Source organism: Callionymus lyra, chromosome 16 (genome assembly GCF_982586985.1).
Source record: "Callionymus lyra chromosome 16, fCalLyr1.hap1.1, whole genome shotgun sequence".
NCBI classification, from domain to species: Eukaryota; Metazoa; Chordata; class Actinopteri; order Syngnathiformes; family Callionymidae; genus Callionymus; species Callionymus lyra.
This window is the reverse complement of record NC_141833.1, coordinates 8,016,040-8,038,152: the sequence shown is the minus strand read 5'-3', so window position 1 is coordinate 8,038,152 and position 22,113 is coordinate 8,016,040. Positions and strand designations below refer to the sequence as shown.

The following is a 22,113-nucleotide window of genomic DNA, read 5'->3' as shown; positions in this document are numbered from 1 at the left end:
CATATTTATAAATGCCTAGCCTTTTTTAATTTAGTATTGTTGGATGTCGTCGGGGGGGGAAAAAAGGCTTTAAAAAAAAACGTATTTATGTAAAATAAATATTTGGAAAATATAAAAAAATTCAAACATTGAATTAATGAACAAGAGAAACAACTTTTCAATATAAAAAATAAATTCATTAAGAAATATTAAAACAAATCAACTATTCCATATTCTGATGGCACTGATAAACGTCCATAATTCCCCCAGAAAGGCTCTCGTCTTCACAGAATATACATTCATGGTGGAGCAGTTTTTATTCCGGGCCAATTTTTTTTTTTTGTGTAACAAGTCGTTGATGTGCTACTGAAACAAAAGAGCAGCTGCTAATAAATAAACAGTAAAACTCAAAGTGATGCCAAGAGTTGAACCATGTCAAAGAAGAAGGGAGAAAAAAAAAAAACGCCCTCTTTAACAGCAAAGGCAGAAAACTTCGACCCAGTCCGTTTTAAAAAATATCTCTTATTCACAATCCCCGACCTTTTCACGAAGGCCTCGACATCCTCCCTCTGATGATTGCATCGACACAAGGTACACACACACACGCACACACACGTGGACAAGCTGGTGGCCAAGAGGACAAACGTGTTGTTGGATCAGTTTAATTCACAACACAGACGATGGTTTGTCCGACGAGAAAGTTTAAGCGGAGGCGGCGTCGTCGTCGTCGTCGGACTCGGACTCAGGCGGGCTCTGGTGTTCCGGGGGATGAGGCGGTCCCGGCTGAGGCGGCGTGGAGTCGGCCAGAGACTTGAGCACGGCGTTCTCCCGCTCCAGCATGGAGTTCTTCTCGTACAGCTCCTTGATCTGCTCCTTCAGGACCTCCACCTCCTCCCGCACCGCGTACATCAGGTGGCTCTTCACCAGGTCCTGGGAGAGAAGACAGTGAGATCAGCCATGATTCACGACTCAATGCTCAGAAGAACCTTCATGTTGAAGAAACTCTGCTGACGTCTCCTGCTCCTTAAGAGTCGCCAACAATGATGCTAACATGACAGACTCTCAAGAAACATCTTAAGACGTTTTTATTTGTTCAGGCTTTTCCTTGATTTTCTGGAACTCCTGTGTTTTTCTGAGTATTATCTTGATCTTTAAAGTATATACTTTATTGAATTTTGTTTTGATGTTTAAGCGCTTTGTGACCCTGGTCTGGAAAAGCGCTATACAAATAAAAATTACTTACTTACTAACAGACTAAACAGACCAAAATCTGGCCCTTTTAAGTTATTTTTGCACAAACCTTAAGACATTAATCATACTTTAAGTAGTTATTAGACCACAATAATATATTCCCATTTATATATAAACAATTGCAAAGTAGTGGTAAAGGTTTTTTTGTTTTTTTCCCCCCATATGTTCAATATATATATTTTTATGCCCAAAAAACTAAAGAGAAAATTAACAAAAAGTGATGATGAAAAATGTCAAACATTGGCCGAAGAAATTGTCATCTTGTTTATAGAATATAAATCAATTAAATAATTATTTCACCTCCTTCTTCTGTCCTTAGATTTGAGGGGAAATAATGCAACACTAAATATAAATTGATAAATACATTTATTATGGTAATGCCCCAAATGAAAGATAGGTCAAAGTAAATTAAGAAAATACAGGGAAAAAAGGACCATTAGTACCTTGTCAAAAAATGCTCCAGACTTTATTACTTATATTCACAATTACAAACTAAACTTTTCTCTCCTTCTCCTTTTACATTTTAGTAGAAAATAATATCATCTTGATAAATCCTGTGAACACTGTCATCAGTGAACAGAGAAGCAGATGGAACATCATTGCTCCTCCCATGATGCAACACTAATAGACTCAGGGACTCATTCATTCTTCGTGTTATTACACTTTATAATTCTGAGTCTGGGGGCAGGAGTGGAGTGAAAAGATGATTATATTCCATGTTAATCTTTGTATCCTTGCTTTCTATCCTTTCATCTTGCACTCTGTTCTTTGTATTGCACTTTGTTCTTCTTCTTGTTTTATGAATCTATAGTCTGTGTTGCTGTGAGCTGGAAAAACAATTTCCTGAAGGAGACCTTCAGAGGATTAATAACGTTTATCTATTAATCTAAATAAAAGCCTTTCTTCAGGGTGTTTTTCTTCATATCATTTTATTTCTGTCAAAATATTTCTACCATATATGAAAGAAAACTAAGTACCGGCAACCGAAAAAGCCCTAAATTGTAAATTGATAAAATAAAACAAAAATACATTTGTATTTTATTTTTACTCAAAAGTGAAACAAGAGATTCCCCTTACGACTTCAGTGAGTTTATTTCTTGAGGTTTATTTCCCTTTTTCTAACACTGTGCTAAACATGAAAAAAAAATGAAAGAGTATTTGGAATACAAGACAAGAATTGCCATTTTTCCATTTCCACTCGTCCTGGTCAAAGACGAACTAAATTGACATTTAAGTAGGAACTGAAGAAGTGTTGAATCAGCAGTTCCGTGACTTCACCTGAAGTTTGAGCTCCTGCCATCCAGATGCTTTAAAACATTGTGATGAAGTTTTACTTGTTTACTGCACAGTTTTCTTAACTTTTAAACAAAAACAGCTTTAAAGCTCATATAAGGACATGTTTGTTTATTAAAATTCTTATAATTTCCAGTATAATTGACTTATTGTCATGTGCATTAAACACCACATTAGTCAGTTTTTCATCATAATAAAGTACTTATTAGGCATTAATATATTTTCTGTTCAGCCAAAAGAATGTCCTAATTTCTGGTAATTCACTGTTGCAATCAGGGATTACATATAAAACATGAATAATCTAAAAATAATATAAACTTCATCTGATCTTTCTATCATCTGCATGAAACCTTTTCTCCTTTTTCTTTACTTACATTTCATGTTTTTAATTAAGGCTTTAACAAGCTCCAGAATATTAATTAATATATATCTATGTTAATTATAATTTATATTCCACTTTAAGACAATGTGCAATAGTAATAGTGGCTTTTAAACATTTTTAATTTACTTTAAAATTATTTTTTCTCTCATTTTATTCATTATTTCTACCTCATAACTACTTTATACATGGTTTTTTAATCCAACACTTTTATTTTTGAGTATTCTTTTTCTAGATAACCATAATACTGGTAATATTTATACTGGTTTAAAAGAGGGTTCTTTACTCACCATTGCTTTTTCAATCTTGTTATCCAGGCCAACAACATTGCTTCCAGAGGCACTGGAAAACACACAGGAGATCATGTGAGTTTATTTCAAGAACAGTGTAAACCTTTCTACTGAAAGGGGGAAGAAAAAAAGTGAAGGAAAATCACTTCTACACACTGGAAGCATCAAACCAGCAACTCAATCTGGGTCAGGCCTGAGAGGGAACCAGTCCAGCTCTGGACTCTCAGATGAGTTTTCTCTTTCAAAGCGTTATCTGCCACCGCAAAGCAAACACCGAAGCCGGCATTTTTAGGAAAGAACCGGTCGCTGGAAGAAATCCCCGACAGTTGTACCTGCGAGGCGTCCGGGGAGGCAGCAGTGGGTCAAAGGTGGAGGGGCGGGCCTTGCCGACGAAGCAGCCCGGTGATTTATAGGAAAAAGTGCACGGCATGGTCTTGACTCAGAGCCCGCGACTGCTTCACCAGATGTGACGGAAAGAAGAGCACGCCGTCGCCCCCGCGCCGCTTAAGAGGGGTCGCCACATTTAGCAGGGAAATGTGAGGCGACAGCCGTGGGCACGAGGGAGGAGTCGACCCTGGCCGACTGAACGCTGCTGCGGGGCGAGCATGACTCCACACATGTGTGCATCCCTATAGTTTTTCCCAACGCGACCCCGAGATTGTAACGGGTTCGAGATTACGGCGTCTGACCTGTAGGTGTCAGGTTTCCTTGGGTTGGATTAGTTTAAAAATCAAAAAAATGGTTGTTTTTCATTTATTGGATATGTTTTAACTTTTTAGTCAGACAAGCTGCTGTAGATGTCTTTTGCTGACATTCCTGCCATCGTAAATTATACACAGAGAAAAACTGCATCTTCATTTCTTGTCAAAACTTTTCGGGAGACGCTCACATATGATGGCGTGAAAGCGAAATGCAAATAGTGACATCAAGACCAAGAGTTATCGTCGTAGATGTTAAAAAAAAAAGTATTTTATTCTTCACTCGTTTCATAGTAACTACATTAATCTGAAACGCAAACTTGCGCTCGCATACGAGGTGCCGTCCCTCTCATTAACGGGGAGTTAAACAGCCACCCAGATGCTTTGCCGCCCAGCCTAGCGATCACAGCCGTCCATCCTTTAAAGAATAGGAACAATGACGTACAATTTTAATATAGTAGTCAGCTGTCGCTTAAGAAAAAAAGAGCCGTGAGTAGTTAAGGCTTCATGGGAGTTCACTGTTCTGTTGCCACCATAGGTAAGGTGGGTGTGATATTAAGGGGCCCCCCATTTTTGACGGTGTGAACAGTAACAGGGAACTCTACAGTTCCTGACTCCAGTTTGCTACAATAAATCAACAGATTTAGTACAGTGTAGTCTTTAAATTTCAATATACAAAGCTGGGTATAATAGTGGCTCCATACTTAATCTAAAAAGACTATTATAGTAATTATAGAATCAAAATAAACAAAAACAAACCATAATTCCAATGGCTCAATTTAGAGAACCCCGTGTGCCTTAGCAAGGATTCTAGGTACAGCTGACATTCCAAAATAAATCTTTTAAAAACCAACAGTAAAAGTCAGTTTTCACAGCAGCACCTTTCACTCGACCTTGGCTCGCCTAAGGGCCAAGATGTTCTGTTCTCCCACCGCCTAATTTGTGAGTCCAGCGGAAGCTTTTTTCCGAAGATGGTTATCAGCGTCCGCGGCGGGGAAGGAATGTTCCCCATACCTCGGCTGCCATGAAACACCGTCGGTCTCGTCTCGTGTCCGACGTCACACCAACTTTGATCGTCACGGCGAGAACGAGCGATACCATCGGTCGGTTTTTCATCTCTCTCGTGGTTCTGTCACACCAGCAGTTCCACAAGATGCCGTTTAAAAAAAAAAAAAAGTGTGTTTCATTTAAGATGAGGCGTCACACACACCCTCCAATCGTGCGCAAACCATCCCACACACAGGAATCTCTCACTCTATAAAGTCAATTTCATTGGACTCTCTGGGCAACACCCTTGTTACTTCACCGCTCCGTCTCCCTCTCAAAACACTCTCATACATCAACCTGTTGACAGCCACCCGTCAAAAAAAGCCATTTGTTGATGTGAAAACACCGAAAAAAGAGCTGCCACTGTTCCAAAAACTCTCAACTTCCAAGAAACGTCTCAGTGACGTCAGCCATGATGCAATGTTAGCCAAACCCAGCGATGCTATATTTAAACACGTGTGTGTACTTATGGATCTTTTCTGGACTGCAGGGGGAAACAGGACGAACTGTGTCGAAATACAAACCCGCCGAGAGAAGTTTCTAAAGTTTCTCAATTGCTTGGACTTGGAGACAGACGTTGAATTGAAGCTGTATTTGTTATTTGAGATGATAATCGGCAGGTTTACTGATGTAGATTTTGGGGTGTGCATTAGTTAAATAGTGAGAGCTGGAAAAACAAACAGGACTGAGATGTGGCTGACGAAAGGTTGTTTATGTAGTTGGACAACTTGTGGGCGGAGCTTAGGATAGATAGTGGCCATTGAGAAGTAGAGAAAGAAGAAACACTTATACGTGTATATTTTTATATACATATGTATATATTTAATTTCAAAGAATGAGGAAAAATATTAATATCTGGTACCATAATGGCAACGGTTCTATTATAGACCTTTTTGATTTAAAATATATTTTTCTTAAATCAACATGGGTTTTAAAAAAATAAAACTACTTTAAAAATATTATGTATGTATGTCACACACACACACACACACACACACAAAATTTAGTCCCAGTTTAATACTGACAGGACTAAAAGAAGTCAGTAATATTTGACCAAATTTACCGTCACATTTAACAAAGCTTTGCCACAAAACAATACTGGCAGAATGTAATGTATTCCTTCACAAAATGTAAACGCAACACAATATAGACTGAAAGTAAGGCAGTCTATCAGATTAGACGAAATTTAGCCCCAAAGTAAGGCTGCCAGAACGTAACGTAATCTTTTAAATTTGGCCCCAAAAATAAAGCTGACGGACCACAATGCATTCTGCAACATCTGACAAAATGTAGTTCCATAGTAATACTGACAGAAAGTACACAGTATGTTACATTTTCCTATATTTACCCCCCCAATAATACTGACACGTTACACGGCATTTATTTTTGCCACATTTCTTCGATTATTACTATTGTGAGCGGAGTTAGAGCAGATCGTTTGTTGACCTCATCTTCCAATAAATCCTTCCTACCAATATTTATTTTCTTTTCATGTTCATTTGCGCACAAATACACACACACACACAAGTTTAATCCATGTTTGCATGAACCGTTTAGGGGTCAAAATGTGATCCGGAATCGTGCTTAAGCAGCAACACAGGTGAGTTCTACATCATTTTCAGCAGGAAAAGTTAGTGCTGGGCAGTAAAAAAAAAAAAAGAAATCTCAAATTCCCCATAAAAGAAGAAAAACAAAACTCCACACACAGCTGACTTTGATTGAAGGAACACTGAGCTTTAACTGTGCTCTCACTGGGACATGTGACACGCCGCTGATAGATTTGTTGCCGTGGTAACTGACAAATGAAAAAAAATAACATCTTTTTTTCTTTTTTTTTTTTTTTTTTTAAAAAGGGGCCTCAGATAGACTTCCTAGGCTTCATATGTATGAAACCATCGCCTCCGATCCATATTAGGACATCATCTGGCGCACCAGGACGGACTTCCAAGAACAGCTGGCGCGGGACGACGAGTTGGGAAAGAACAGCAGCCGCTTTAGGAGCCGGGTCTCGTTGCATAAGACGCGAAACGCATGGATCTGCGAGCACTTATAAAACGCCGTGTTTACAGCATTGTTAAGTCACGGCGGGATCGCCGGAGCCACGAGCAAACAGCGCGAGTGTTGACGCAGGGAAGGTCGAGCCCCGCCGGGGTCGGCTCGCATGAAAGGGAACGCTGATGACGCTCCCGACTCCGCCGCTGACGTAACCCACGCCTCCGCAGGACCTCACCTGGGCACCGAAAACCACTGACGTTTAACAAGCTCTTTCGGCGAAGGCCTGGCATAGAGCGCTCGCTGTAAAATAGTCGTCTCCATAAAAAGTCCATTAGAGTAACGCGGTCGAGCCAAGTGCAGGCGGAGAGACTCGAACCTTGATCGTCAAATACTTCTCATTCTTCAACTCTGGACGGATTACTTGCATTTCATGGTACATCGTCTCGACTGAGGCGACACTAAACGAGTCACCAAGTTCGAGGCATGAGACGACAAACTGAAACTGGTACTTTTTCAACAAAATAACTCAAATGTCCAGAGAAATAACCGAAGAAACGATGCACTGCAATTAGCTTGATAGGGTAGCATGCTAACTAGCGAGAAGCTAAACTATACTAAATATTTGTATCAGCTTAAGGTTCACTTCTCGTACAAACACTCAAGTGATAGCGGGACATACTCTGGGACGGGCACCAAAAATGGCCTCGATGGGAATAAGGAAGACTTGGGAAATACAAGAGTCTCCCTGGAATGCTACCTAGGCAGTATGCTAACATGCTAATCAACTATAACGTTTACTTGTGTACTTTAAAAAGAAAGGCATTTAAAAAGCACCATAAAGTCGTTATTTTGCTTCTTGATAACTGATAGAAATTCCTGAAAAATTATTTTGAATAATTGGTTAAGAAGGAGAAGGAATAATAAACGTCCTTTTAGTGTGTTGGTGCAACAACAGGTTCAACAAGTTGGGAAGTTTGTTTTGTTTTTTCATTTGTGTGAAGTAAAAGTTATTAATCATGACATCAAGTCAAAAGTCATTTTGTTTCATATTGTGTAGTTGCTACTACATGCTATAATGATCTTAAAAAAAAAGAACTACAAAAGATGATAGTTTTTGTAGCATTTATACTTTTTAATAATATTTGTGAAAACGGGTTAAGTCTGTTGTTCTTTAGCGAACAGAGAGATAGCTTTGTGCTTATAGTGTAAAATAGAATAATTGTATATGTATTTCTAGTTGAATTAAAGTTTGATTTAGTCAAGTTATTTTTATAGGGATTTTTTTTTTTTTAATTTGGAATGTGCTTTTACAAATTCTCAAACTAAACTAATTTTTTTTTTTTTTTTTAAAGCTAAAGGCCAAAATATAAAACACTAGGATACATTCACGGTTTGTATATTAATTACCTTACTAGACATTAGACAAAAAACAGCTACTATATAAATTAAATGTTTTAAATGTTTTTCCTCATCCAACTAAAACTATATTTCCACTTATTAAAAAACTGTAGAATATGACAAAAGGCTAAAAAGGGTGTGAGCGAATCTTTTTAAAAGGAAGCTGGATCGGCACGTGTGTGATGACAAAAACATCCTGTGACAGAAACATGTGTCATGTCACACAAAAGGAAGCATTTATATTGACATACCATCTGCCAGCGTCACCTAGTAAATATGTGCTGTTGTGAAGTCGCTGTCGGCTGCTAAAGACTCTCTAGAAGTTTGTGTGTAATTAAAGTATTCTTCGTTTCATGTGGAATACTACACGAGTGAGAACATTTCATCACACAGTGTCTCTGTCACTTCCTGCCACTCAGGTACACATCATCGCTCACATCCTTCCCCTCTCGACTTCACCACATTTCTCCAAAAGCTTCATCTTTCAAGACCCTCGTTTCATGTTTGCAAAATAAAAAAAAATTAGTTGAAAAAGTGACACTCAAGCAGGTTTATTGACGTCAATATTCAATCAGGAAGCAGAGGAGCAACAGAAAAAAAGGGGGGAGTTCCCGAGCAGAAAGTGAAGCCATCTGGCTCAACTTTCTCCAAACTTGGGTCCATGCAAAGCTTTTTTCAACACGGCACACATTTTCACACTCCGGCAGGGACCCTCGGGTCCAAAGCAGCGACTTACTGTACCTATCAGAGAGAGCTTTCGAGTCCCTCAGTCTGCTGCTAGACTGGAAGGCCTGGTAGAAAGCCTTGGACGGGTTCCTGTGCCCCCCACGTTCAGGGGGAAAGAGAGACAGTGATAAGAAGGACTTAAGAAACAGAGTCAGCGCTTTTTATTTTTCTTCCTCCCTCTAATCAGCCCCAGTGGGCAGTGAGTCATAAAATAAGTTGCACCCTTCATTACAATTTGAAATATGTGACGTTACTCATTGGAAACACTTGAGGAGAACGAACAGGATTGAAGACAGATGGTTGTCGGTTTAGCGTAGCTCAACCTTGTAATGTATCCGAGGTGAAGAAAATAAGTTATCGTGATACTTTGACCTTCCATTTAAAAATCGACATTTCTGTCCTCAAAAGGTAGGTTTTCAATCAAATAGCTTTGACCTTATTTGCAATTTCAATTTTGAGTATATCAAGTACTATTTTTGCATTATTTTTGGGAGTGAAAGAAAAAATTGTCACACTTCCTTCTACACAATACAATATTTATTTTTTTTTACAATTTACATGCAAATATTCATAGCGTTTGTTCATTTTTGTGCTACGATTAAAAATCTGACTGCTGGATAACAGCAGTAAATACCCCCTCCACACCAGAGGGAAAATGCAATCATGCATGCTCGCTGCTATGGCTGAGGACAAGAGGATACAGGCAGCTCCATATTTTGTATTAATAACAAATTAAAGCAGTTACGACTTTGTTAAGAGCCATGAATTCATCAATAATCGTGTGTACCAGAGCCTAGTACTCGGGCAATTCTACAAATATATCGCCCTCCTAACAGTATACATATCATATTGTTGTGTCGTAATATGCATTATATCAGATTCTTGTCAATACATGCCCCGACTGATTTGTGTAGAATATCCTAATAATTCATAATACTAAGATACTGTATCGCAAACTAAGTATCACATCACAATGTTCTTGTGAATACCCACCCTTAAAAATTAAAAAAAAAATACATTTATTGAAAGTATTATTAAGATTATAAAATTTCACTCTGAAAGGTAGTCATTTACACTGAAGCCATATTTGATGTCTTTACATGATCCCAATAAATAATATAATATAATATTTTGTGTTGTATCCCTGCTTGAGTGGAGAGCATAGCATTTTAACCACTAGTCCACCAGGTAGTCTGGCCAATGGCAAGCTCTGTTACTTAGCTTTAACAATTGTTACAATGAAAACACATTATGTCATTAATGTTGGTTAATATAACCACTCAATTGTGTTGTATCAAGTCAAGTTTTCCTTTTTAAACTATTTTTCTTTAATCGAGCTGGACGGCTGAGCAGCTTCAAGTTTCCATTAAATTAGGATTCATTGAATTCAAAACATTATGCATCATAACTTTAAAACCAGGGGAAGATGGTGGCAGCTCATGATTTCCAACCTTTTGGTATAATTTGAGGTTTATTGAATATGTAAATAGAAATAGCATTTTAAAGACCTACTCCGTATGCAAGTTTTGTGTGTGCGACACTGCAAACATAAGCCTTACGTATTTCCACCTCGGGCTAGTGGAGGAGAAGAACTCGGCAAACAAAAGGATCACCTTAGCTTTTGACACAAATATTTTTGCACCTATAGAAAGTCATCGTTAATCCTTATTTGTTCTGTTTAAAGGCAGTATTGCCTTGTAAAGGCCACACACTTTATGGTTCAGGTTAGAGGACTCTGACAAATATACGTTGTTAGAAAATATGAAATAAATGCTGACAAAAGCTGTAACAAAATGATGGTAATGAGATAATCAGTAGCGTTTTTCCAGGGGAAATTTATTTATAAATTCCTTTTTTATTCTATTGAATTCTACACACCGATTTTTAGTTGTCCCATTTAATTGATCTTTGTACACTGATCAAAACAGCTTAAAACAAGGTCAATAATAAATTACAGACTCGGTATAATGTCCATACAAAGATATATATATATTTTATTTTATTTTGAGAGCTGTGCAGACCAACCAAATCCATTGTATAAATATGTACCTCAAAGCATTTTTTGACCCAAAATTGATTTTGTTCAGCAAAGTTAACCAATCTGGGTTCAACGACATTTTAAAAATCATATCTCAGGCTTAAAACCAATAGTTTTTTCCTTCTATATATTACATTTTCTTTCTTGATGGTTTGTCATTACAGGGAGATGGAATTCACAAAGCCACATCAGTCAGGAATCAAAGTTTGCCCATTTATAACCAAATTCTTGCCAAGAAATTAAAAATTAAATAAAAATCTATTCACAAGTGGTTAATAGTTAGCGTTGTTTTTTTTTTTTAACACAGATCACCTTCAGAGACAAAACCTCCTTGGAACAGATTATGATGACGGTTTCTTGGCCATTGAAATAGTGTTATTCCCCCCAAACACATGGAGTAACTATTAAAGCAATTTATGCAAAAAAAGGAGTAAAAATCTTTCAACTTTAGTGCCGGTTTGTTTGAAATGGACAAATACTCGCTTCATTTTCCTTTCATACAACACGCCAACATGTCAAACCATCTGTTAACACATTAGTAAGTCTATTATTCAAACACATGTTCGCATGTTTTCCTGATGTTGTGCGGCTCCATTACTCTTATTCCTGCTGCTCGGCGTCAATTACACCAGCGTTCCACGGCATGGGATGCATGTCGGGAAGGGGAGAGGAAACCCCCCACTCTTGACCCCTGCCTGGACTTACGCACACATTTTTTTCTACTAGACCCACTGTGTGCATTCCAAAAAAAAGCTCCCTTCTTGTAGTCGGCACAAACGTTAATGCACAGAGTTAAGCAAAGGCACATGTACAGTCGAACAAGAAGTTGATGTGGAGCATGTGTGCGACCGTCAGAACCGAGCCAAGGCTCTTTTCCTAGAAATCTCTGGCACAAACTCCCCTTGTGAGATTACCTCATGACCAAACACTCCGACAAACCTCCACCTATGCACGGGTCTCACTCCCACAAAGAGCCCACCTTCAAAAAGAAAAGTTTGTTTCATAAGTGAAAACTGGAATTTAACTATAAAGCAGCCGTTTTGAACTCATCACCACTTCAAAACTCTCTTCTTTCTTATCAAATCAACATTTATTAGAGCCACTTCTCTTCGTCAGATAAAAAAAAAAAGATGATCAATCTTGCTGAAAGACTCTGTGGCTGCGCCGACACAAAAACAATAGTTACTCATGATCTGGCTTCGCCCCAAAGCAAACGTATGACCTGGCACTAAAATAACCTTCTGCTGCATTCTTGTTAGTTCATGTCATGGACCTCGCTAAAGCGTGACACATGTTTTTCTTCCCCGGCGTGTTGAATCGAACGTCGGCGTGACGGGTGTTAAAAACCTTTTCTTGCTCATTAAGTGAACCGAGTGAAGACCCGTCAGGGAGCCGGTGGGAGGAATTTGTTGAGCGAGGGATGGAATTGAACAATTAACTGTTGCTTATACATGAAGTTAGTTTAGTACATTTAATTAAATTTGACTTAAGAAAGGAGAAAACTAGTTTTTATTGACAAAGAACAAATTAACTGAACTTTTTTGCTGGAGCTAAAAATTAAACTTGTAAGTAACACTTTTAAAATCTTATGGATTCTGATTCTAATCGGGTTTTTTAAAATAAAAAAAACATATAAATTAATAATAAATAATTAATAAAACATTATTTTGTTATTAAAAACTATTCTGAATTTGAATTTTGTTTTGAACTTCGAATAATCCATAAAAGGTTGACGTTGAAAGCCCTAAAACATAAACAATAAAACTTGGGGAAAATGTGTTGTTTACAGTGAACGGCAATTTAAGTATTATTGTCAAAGTCGCACCAAAAACAAATATCATCGAACAAAATAAAGACAAAGGATACGAGGCATCATTAGGGAAGGAATATCTTCTCAGTCCTTCTTTTCTAGGAAACACACATGGGTCAATAAAAAGTATGTGGACCATAACAACAACAACTGCGATGGACTAAAATAATTGCGCAATAATAATGTTGGTTTTGACAAAACCCCCCCATTTACTTTTCAACTCCTTGAAACATATCCATTAAAAAACATGTTAGTGATACAAAGCAGTATCCATCAGTCGCCATCCAAGAGGGAGTGGCTTATTTATGGCTTATATCGGAGCGAATACAGTAGGAACGCGAAGTGTTGAAAGCTCTCGCTGTTGGTTCTCATAAGGCTTCAAGTTCTCCGCACCGCCCATCCACCTGCCAGTGGAGAAGTAGGTCAAGACTATTTAGATGTTGGTCGCCCTATAGAGGTTCTAGCAACAGGTTCTGTGCTGCCAGCGAGGGACGGTGAGGTCATAAGAGACGGGGGTTATTCCTGTTCAGATCGTCTGCGATAAACGAGGAGGAAATGAACGTGCAAGATATAAAATTGTCTTGTAAGACGAGGTAAATAAAGTCTGTGAAGCCTTTATTCACGTTTATGATTCCTGTGAGTGTCTCGTAGAAGTCACAACAAGAAGTTGACTTTTGAGTTTCAGTTAATTCAAATTGTAAACATTGTTCCAGACTCTACGGAACCTTTTTGCAAAAACTCATCCATATCGTTTCATCTTTCAACACAAGGCTTTAGGATCAAAATGCAGTAGCTGTTCAAATGAAATGACGTCAAATTATGTTTAACATTACATTTTAATGTATTCTTTTGAAGTGGATGAACCTGGTTAGCTTGTAGGTTTTGGGAAGTTTCTCTTTACCATCACATGCTTTTAATGTTGGACATATGTACCTTATTGGTAGAACCTTCCACCAATAAAAATAATTCTGCATCAATCATCCAAAGCTTTTCCATCGATCAGTGATTGTAGATTAATAGATTTTGGTGAATTCACCCTCTTAATAAATGGTTGAAAAATAATTAACATTTTATTATTTAATTCTCTAATGTCGCCTCAAATATTAGTTGTTTTTTTTTATATATCGAGAGAAAAAAAATCAGCTTTGATTACAATTAAAAATGTATATACATTTTTAACTAAAATACACTTAGAATAGCAGATACGCTATAAACGAATATAAAGGACAAAACTTATTGAACATTTAAAAAAGAGAAACTGCATGATTGTGTTCCTTAGTGCAACTTTTAGTTCAATAATATTCTACTGTAGTTTCGTAGCAAAGCAGAAGTATTGCATGAGTAAATGAGAACTTCCACAGACCGAATGCCTTTATGTGATCAGTAATCCTAACGTGGCTTTTGATTAAATGGAAATACCATTAAAAACATGAAGTAATCAAAGTCATCATTATGAGTCATTTAAAAACTAAAGCCATTTATTTTATATTTACTAACCAATACTTGAAAAGTGCATTCAAACATCTCATAACAGACACCATTTGTGCATTTAATATAAAATATAAAACCCAAGACGACATTAATATATGATGAAGCTGGTAAAGTAGGTTTAGAAGTGAAGCAAAAAATATATTTTCAAAGCGTCATGTCTGAAAAATACAAGCGATATTCTCAAGAACAAATAATTTAGAAGCAGTAAATAAGACGGATAAACTTTGGCGCTCCTGCACCTCTGTCTGAATTGAAATGTGCAAACTAAATGTCATCCGATACCAGCCTCGGTACGGAAGCAAGCTGAGAAATTTTAAAGGAATAGGAGGTGGAGAGCTGTGCAGGAGTGAAAACAGGATACAGCAGTAAAGTAGAGGTCATAGACGAGCGAGACCTTGTGTTACAGCTAGTCCCCACTTTTATTAAACTAGTGAAGGGCATTTATTATTGACATTACTTACCAAACAACTCATTAAATTATAAGTAAATAGCCTGAATTTAACCATCAAGACGATCAAACTTTTAGAGAAGACAGAATGAATCCACAGGTTGACCAATATCATGAAGATAAAACATTTTTTGTATTACTTTTCGTCTTCATGTACTTCAGGAAAACGCCAATCAACTCCAAATATAGATAGTATATTAAAAGAATACCCATAAAGATGAAAACACATCCCTATTAAAAAAAACAAAAACACATGCCCTCCTTCCAGCCACTAAGAAGTAGTTTCAGTGGCTGGAATTGCTTCACTTGGCAACACCCCCCTTTACCCCCTGATCCTGCTTCCTAGAAAAGCCAGCACAAGATCTCATTATCCCCCCCCCCCTCACCACCTCCCTTCCCCTTTTAAAAAAAACATCGATTTTTATGTGCTGAAATTTGAGGCAAATGATCTCAGAAACTAATATGGGAGCCACTTCCATCCGTGATTTAACACCTCGTGTTGCTGCAGCCATCTGGGAAACATTAGTCGAGTGAATCATATTCAACATCAAATCCTCCACAGTCTATGTCTTCATTGTGTTTCCTTAATTACTTACAGAGGCAGCCGAGAGGTAAAGGGAAAAAGGGGGGGCGGGGGTAACATTCAGACCCACTAAGAGCGAAGAAAGTTTTAATAGTTTGTGTAAACTTTGCATGTGGGAGGGTTCTTGTAAGCCGGCACACTGGTTTGGTTTATCGTGTGTGGTTGGAGATAAATAGCGCGGAGGAAATGGATAAATTAAGCAAAAAAAAAAAAAAAAAAGGCATTAAACGCTGTAGTGGAAGGGGGTTTAACGTTTGCATAGCTAAAATGCCGGCTGAAAGTAGTGCACAACTGGTTTCACTCGGCTGCTAACTCCACCTCCGAAGTTTGCAGCCCCCACTGCAAAGAAGCGTCAGTCGGCCTCCGCTACAGCACCGCTGCGAGTTCTCAACTCTTTAAGATGGCTGCAGCTTCATATACAAAATGTACAGTCGTCCGACACACCCCTATGACTGGGGGGCTTATCGGGGGAAAGTGTAAACACCAGTGCTCGGGGTCTGATAGGCAGGAGACTCTTATCAGGCCGCACGTCTTTTCAGTAGCTTCACAGATACTAGGAAGTGTCCTCCCAGAAATAAAGCCGTGAAGGTAGCAGCGAGTTTTCCTCTGCAGTTTCAAATACATGTTCTAGTTATTGTCAAATCTAGCTGAACATCTGGACTTAGACTGAGGCCCGAGTCCAGTGCAGGTTGGACACGCCTAATATAAAATAAATAAGTATTTAAAGTGTGTAAATATTTAAAGTGTGTTAACAGCATGCTGCTTTCACGGTGACGTCAGTTTACAAATGTAAATGTTCTGATAAGGTATTCTTTTAAACCCATTTAGGAAGTTCTAAATACATTTTAAAAGTTGAATATATTTGGTTTAACTTACTGAAACTAAAATACCAACTAAAATAATCGGATTTGATATTTATTTTAATTGTTATATTAACAAAATTGAATATTTTATCTGGATCATTCTTCTAAAACCATGTTTCAAGTTAGCTTTTTTATAATAGAATAGAATCCATTTATTGTTCAAGTACAACATTGTTGTACAATGAATAGATATTTTGAAATTTGTTTGAGGGTGTGGGGGTGAATTTAAAAGCCAGTTTTTAGTTTTGACTGATTAATGACAAATTAAAAAATAAGAAGAAGAAGAAAGAATATATGAAAAAAGTTTTGCTACCTTTTACTTCATGTATATATCTATGTATATAGATATATACACATATTTATGAGTAGTCTGAAAACAGGGTACACCAGATTGCAGAGAAAAATCATAACAATTTAGGCAGATGGAGAAACACACAGCGATGGCGATATTTTGGTTGTTTCACATCTGGGGCTAATTTTATAAACTCACATTAAGAAATAGTTAAATACTTTTACAAGGTTTGTGTCTCACTCATCCAGGCAACACATGCTTTATTGCCCGTCTCTGCACAACATTACCAAACAGAAAATAAACTACGCAACAACGTTCATTCTCAGACAATCAAAAGTATTTATCGTTGCCTCCCCAACAGTGCTACTCGCCCCGAGACACGACAGGAGTCATGCCTGAGTTCAGCAGGAAGGATGTGGATTAGAAGGTACTTCTAAAGTGGCACAGGAGATGAACGGTGCAGCGATGGAAACCACAGACAGAGTGGCAATGCTACACTCAATATTCAAGTAACTCAAGACGGAATCAAAAGCTCCAAAATAATGTCCTCCGATGAGACTCACATGGCTGTGGGTAAAACAATGATCTCATAAATCTGGCAACACAAATAAAACACTCAGCTATGTTTGTATTAGAAAGCATTTTTCCGGGGCAGGAAATAACTGATTAAAAGGTCAGGAATTCTACGCATGTGCAGAGAGGACCTAAACAACCGAGGGGCAGCGAGGCGTCAGATCCTCTCCTGCAGAGAGAGGTTCAAAGTGGGCTTGAAAAGACAGCTGGAGATGTTTGACTGCAAACAAAAGATGAATTGTGCAACAAACCCTTCCAACAAAGACATGACGCGAACACACACCTCTTTCTATGCTCGTCACGTGTTTGTTTGGAACAATTCCTTCTTTTTTTGCCATTATTAAAATATGTTTGGATTCATGCTTTGACTCAATATACTGTTGCTCAACAGTGACCTTTGAGAATATTAATTCAGACCAGTTTCTTATTGGAACAAAAATATTGAACAACCAAAAAGCCAATGAAGAAGCAACTATTCATTTCCTGATGCCAACTTTGCTTGTAGACTTTATTTCTTAGAAGTTTTTGTTGCAAAACAAAATGACATTGATAATGTCAGTGTCTTTACAAATGTTTAATAAAGATTTTTTAAAGGGAAATTAAACCAAAACCTAAATTAATTTTGGAGTTCAGACAGAGAATCTAACCCAGACCTGGGCGAAACGAGGCCCCTTGACTGCATTTATGTGGCCCTTTAGACCATGTTGAAACTATTTAATTTTGCCCTTCGGAAAGACTTCAATGAATAATTAAAAAACACAAGGGATACCTCAAACACATTTGGCCGTCTTGACCCAGAGACCGCAAAAAGAGTAAGAAACTAAAGTACATAAGATACATGCTATATAGTATCACTTGATATTATCCTTTTTGCATCTTTATTTTTTGCATGATGGCCCCTCACAATCGCCACTGAATAAAATGTGGCCCCTGAGGAAATGGAATTGTACAAATGAATCTAAACCAGTACTACTAATATTATTTAAAGAGGTTTTTAGTCAACTATCTGAAGGATGGTTTTGTGAAGTTAAGTGGCGTGAGAGTCTATCCTGAAACCTACCAAGCATAAGGACATTAATAAATAACGTCAACAAACAGACGGGGGCGCTACATACCTCTCTCCATCCATGTCAACAGGTATTTGGATTCCAAAGAGGCTGTTGACAGCCGGCGTGGCGAGATGCATGCTCTCCGGCTGCAGGTGGTTGACGAGCCCTTCCACTTGTCGTCCAACGATACTCTCTACCTGTCCAAATCCAGTCGGGTGGAAAACATGCGAGTCCAGACCACCCGGAGACATCCTGTGGTGGGTTAGCAGATTTGGCATGGCTGCGATGGAGGTACTGGGCACAGAGACGGAGTCCGCGGCGGACCCGCTAAAACTTGCAACAACAGGCACATTTTGTACATTTTGCGTCGTAGGGATGTTGTGGACTTGGTGGAGTCCGGCGTAATGTCCGGAGATCGGTTGAAAAACGGAACCTCCGACGTGAATGCCGAGGGTCGTCCCCAAGCCTCCGGGTTGCTGCTGCAACATCGACACCGATTGACCCATCGGCACCGAGCCCGGACCGATGCCTTCCTGACTCGGCGCTCCGGGGACAGACATGAAGCTGTTGGAAGGACCGGTGGACATGACGGGTTGCAAAGACGACGTCGGCTGCTGGTAGTACTCAGTCTGGTTTTGCATTAACCCGGGTGACTGGGTGGTCAGGAGGTGTCCAGGGGAGTGATGCTGAGAGGGATAGAGGATGGGTTGGGACGTTATAACGGGGGAATTCTGTACATAAACGGGTTGAGACATGTGTCCGAGGGAGAGCAGGTTCTGCGGCGAGGAGGTCTGAAGGCCGACGAAAGGCTGCGGGGCGACGGAGTTGGGTTTGATGATGGTAAACGCACTCTGAGTCCCGGACCCGCTGACAGAATGTATCCGGGACAAAGAGAGGGCCGGGTCCATCGTGGGGCCAGAACCCTGTCCCGATGGCACCGCAGAACTTCTCGCGTGTCCAAGGTCTCTGTCGGCGGCAGCGGGGTCCAGTATCCCGGCCGCCTGTCGGATGCTCTCCACGGTCCGACCGCCAGAGGACGAATCCGAGTCCTTGTCGTAAAACTCGGTGCAAGTCCATCGTCCTCGTCGAAAGGATTCTCGGGCCCCGTGGTCAAGTTTGATGACCCTGAAGCGCGAGGTGCAGCTCACCGTGGGAGGAGGAGCTGCCGCTGGAGGGGACATGTTGACATGTTGTTGTGATGCCATCAAGGTGAAGCCACTCGTGTTGTTGTCCGACCCCTGGGGGGGCGGCTGACCCCCCGGAGTTGAACCCGAACTGTGAGACGGCGGGTCAGAGTCGGCGGGTTGAGGGTCATCCGTGGAGAAGGACACGGACGTGGGTTTGAAGTCCGTCCTCGACATGAAGATCTCCGCCGACACGTCGTCAGTCTGCGACTCGTCTGGGTCCTCCAGGCTCTCCGTGTCGTCCGTGGCCCCCATAGCGGCCACCTGGGCCTGAGTCACACTCGTGATCTGGAAGCAGCTCTTTTTCTTATTCGGCACTTTCGACATATTGGCGGATTTATAAATCCACGAGTTGTGTTGTCGTCAAACGAGCCGAAAACGTCGAATCATACTAGACACTTATAACTGGAACTTGGGACGAATCTGCGCCATTCTTTTTTTTTTTGTCTTCTTCTGTCGCTCTCCTGTTGCGTTTACATGAGCGCATAACGCAACACCAGCTCCAGTCGGTGTCGACAGCTATGCGGCTCCTGACACCGGGGTTCTGGTTCCGGGGGAGTCCGGACCGCAGTGCTCCTCTGCCGGCTGCGCTGCTGTCAAACAGCCGCTGTCGCTCATGGAGTGTTTTTTTTTTTTACGTCGCTATAGACGCGACTCTAGACCGGACGAGAAGCTCCATTTTGGACCCGAACCCACTCGGTGTTCGCCTACCTTTCGAAGAAGCCACACTTGTTCGCTCGGAAAAGAAAAAACACTCCAAACGTCAGCGTTGAGAGGAAAGAGTCGTAAACGTCGCCGCCGTCACGGACTTCCTTCTTTTCGGCAGATTTTGGCGCTATTTACGTGTCGCCACTTTTATTCAACTTGACCGTCTTTGTTTGTTTCTCGTCATCTTTGAGCGGAAAGTATCCTTTAATTCGTCTTCATCACCTTTGATTCTTCGACTCTTGGCAGGATGACTCTGTCTGTTGTATACTGCCGCGCTGCATCGTGGGTACTCGGGCTGGTGGTGCATTCAAGGCACCGTCGGAAATGTGGAACTCGTGTGAGTTTTGTAGACGTACTTTTTTGTTTATGGCGGTTGACAAATAAGGCGCTTTACTGCCACCCTCTGGACGGGAGCTTTCACCCGTATTTAGAATCCAATCCATTTACTTATTTTATTTATTTATTATTAAGAGGTCAAAATAATAGTAGTTTGTGATGCTATGTCGCAATTCCATTACAAGTTCAACTCTACATATCATTTGCCATCTTCTTCCTTTTATTTATCTCAAATGTATTACATTTTTTTGGTAATTATTATTTATTTATATGCCATTTTATGGTGGTGTATCTTATTTTATTTTAATGTGTTGTATTTTATTTTATGAATCTCTTTTTATTTTCACGTTTACATTCTGTAATGCAACGTTAACAAATTATTGCCAACACCGACAATAAAAGTTTTCCGACTGTGATTTAAATGGGTTATTTTTATTTTATTTTTCAATAGAGGGCTTTTAAGGGACAACACAACCTATTATAATGACACTTTCTGCATTTGATGTATTTTATTTAAATATATATATATATTAAATGTGCTTTTTTCCTTTGGCATCTTTAAATAAATAAAAAAATATATATACAATCAGATTAACTTAAATTTGTTAAGGAATTCCCTTTATTTTTTTTTCATTTCCTTTGGCTTGATGGACCTTGATAACAGTCAGAGAATATAAAGCCCCATAAATGTCACCAATGCTTTAATAGCCTTGTGATGGGAGTTTACTTTAATGCATGATGAATGTCTAAATAGAGTCATCTATGACATAAAGAGCTAAGGTTGTGCAACATGTTGGCTACTTGTTCACCTTATGAAGCTTAATCTGAGTTGCTCCGGAATTCATTTTGCTTATTTCTAAACAATGGTAGTTTATTTTTAAAACCTATCTTAGAACTGACAATATTTATTTCGGTCTTGTATATTTATGTAGTAAGTTAAACAGATAAGGGTGAAATGTTTTGTTGGTTTTAACATAGCTCAGAGGTCTGAGCCAACACCCAGATAGTTCACCGGATTCAAAGCGATAGTTTTCCTTCTTGAAAAACTGAAATTGTAAACCGTAAGTGCAAACTTCCAATTCCTTTTGTGTGGTATTTAAATACAATATCAACAAAATGAAGTCTTGATATCACAGTTTTCTCCTGTTTTTTTCAATACTTAAAGAATGTAAATGAGTAACATCGTTTTTACGACAATATATACGCATATAAAATAAATTATAACGTAAATATAGAACATTAATGATTGTTCTGTATGTTTATTTTAATATCCCTTGATTGAGAAATCATGATTTAGTCCAGAGCTGGCGATGGCCTTAGGGACTTAACCTTTGTGTTATCTCAGGGTCAAGGTAACGTGAAGCCCCCCAAAAAATGTGTTTGTGGTATCCCTTGTGTTGTATCTGGGTCAAGGTGATCAACCTCCACCACTGCGTATGGAAGCCAGGGACAACACAAAGGATACCTCAAACCCCCTTTTTTTTCGATTGGGTCACCTTGACCCAGAGGCCGCACAAGGATTAAGCGACAGCTTCGGGCAAAGGGCCCCAGGAGATACTTTTGTCATTTAAAAAAAAAGAAACATGTTTATGTGAATTATAAAAACAATATGATATTTGGTGCAAGCACATTAAAACTGTGGTTTGTCAGCCACAAAGACATAACGCATTTTAAGTTTTTTG

At 39.2% G+C, this 22,113-nt stretch overlaps 1 protein-coding gene across 2 annotated transcripts; it reads right to left on the bottom strand.

Moving 5' to 3' along the window:
- Nucleotides 1-273: 273 nt before the first annotated feature.
- On the bottom strand, nucleotides 274-20,468 carry LOC148063456 (TSC22 domain family protein 2-like). 2 transcript variants are annotated; one of them, XM_087810231.1, is made up of 4 exons: nucleotides 18,270-20,468; nucleotides 9,072-9,146; nucleotides 3,193-3,244; nucleotides 274-909 (listed from the first exon to the last, which is right to left on the bottom strand). In XM_087810231.1, exons 1-4 carry the CDS (start codon nucleotides 19,712-19,714, stop codon nucleotides 682-684), a joined length of 1,800 nt encoding a protein of 599 aa, XP_087666357.1. In that variant the 5' UTR covers nucleotides 19,715-20,468; the 3' UTR covers nucleotides 274-681. The 2 variants fall into 2 exon arrangements, with proteins under 2 accessions (XP_087666357.1, XP_087666358.1); XM_087810232.1 differs by lacking the exon at nucleotides 9,072-9,146 and having other exon boundaries at nucleotides 18,270-20,458.
- Nucleotides 20,469-22,113: the final 1,645 nt, after the last annotated feature.

Bases quoted from the DNA above. Each gene is read 5' to 3' on its own strand.
- LOC148063456 (XM_087810231.1), bottom strand. From the start codon at position 19,714: ATGTCGAAAGTGCCGAATAAGAAAAAGAGCTGCTTCCAGATCACGAGT. The intron at 9,147-18,269 runs GTATGTAGCGCC...TGGGGGGCACAG, and splicing joins GTTGACATGGATGGAGAGAG to GAACCCGTCCAAGGCTTTCT. The intron at 910-3,192 runs GTGAGTAAAGAA...CTTCTCTCCCAG, and splicing joins ACAAGATTGAAAAAGCAATG to GACCTGGTGAAGAGCCACCT.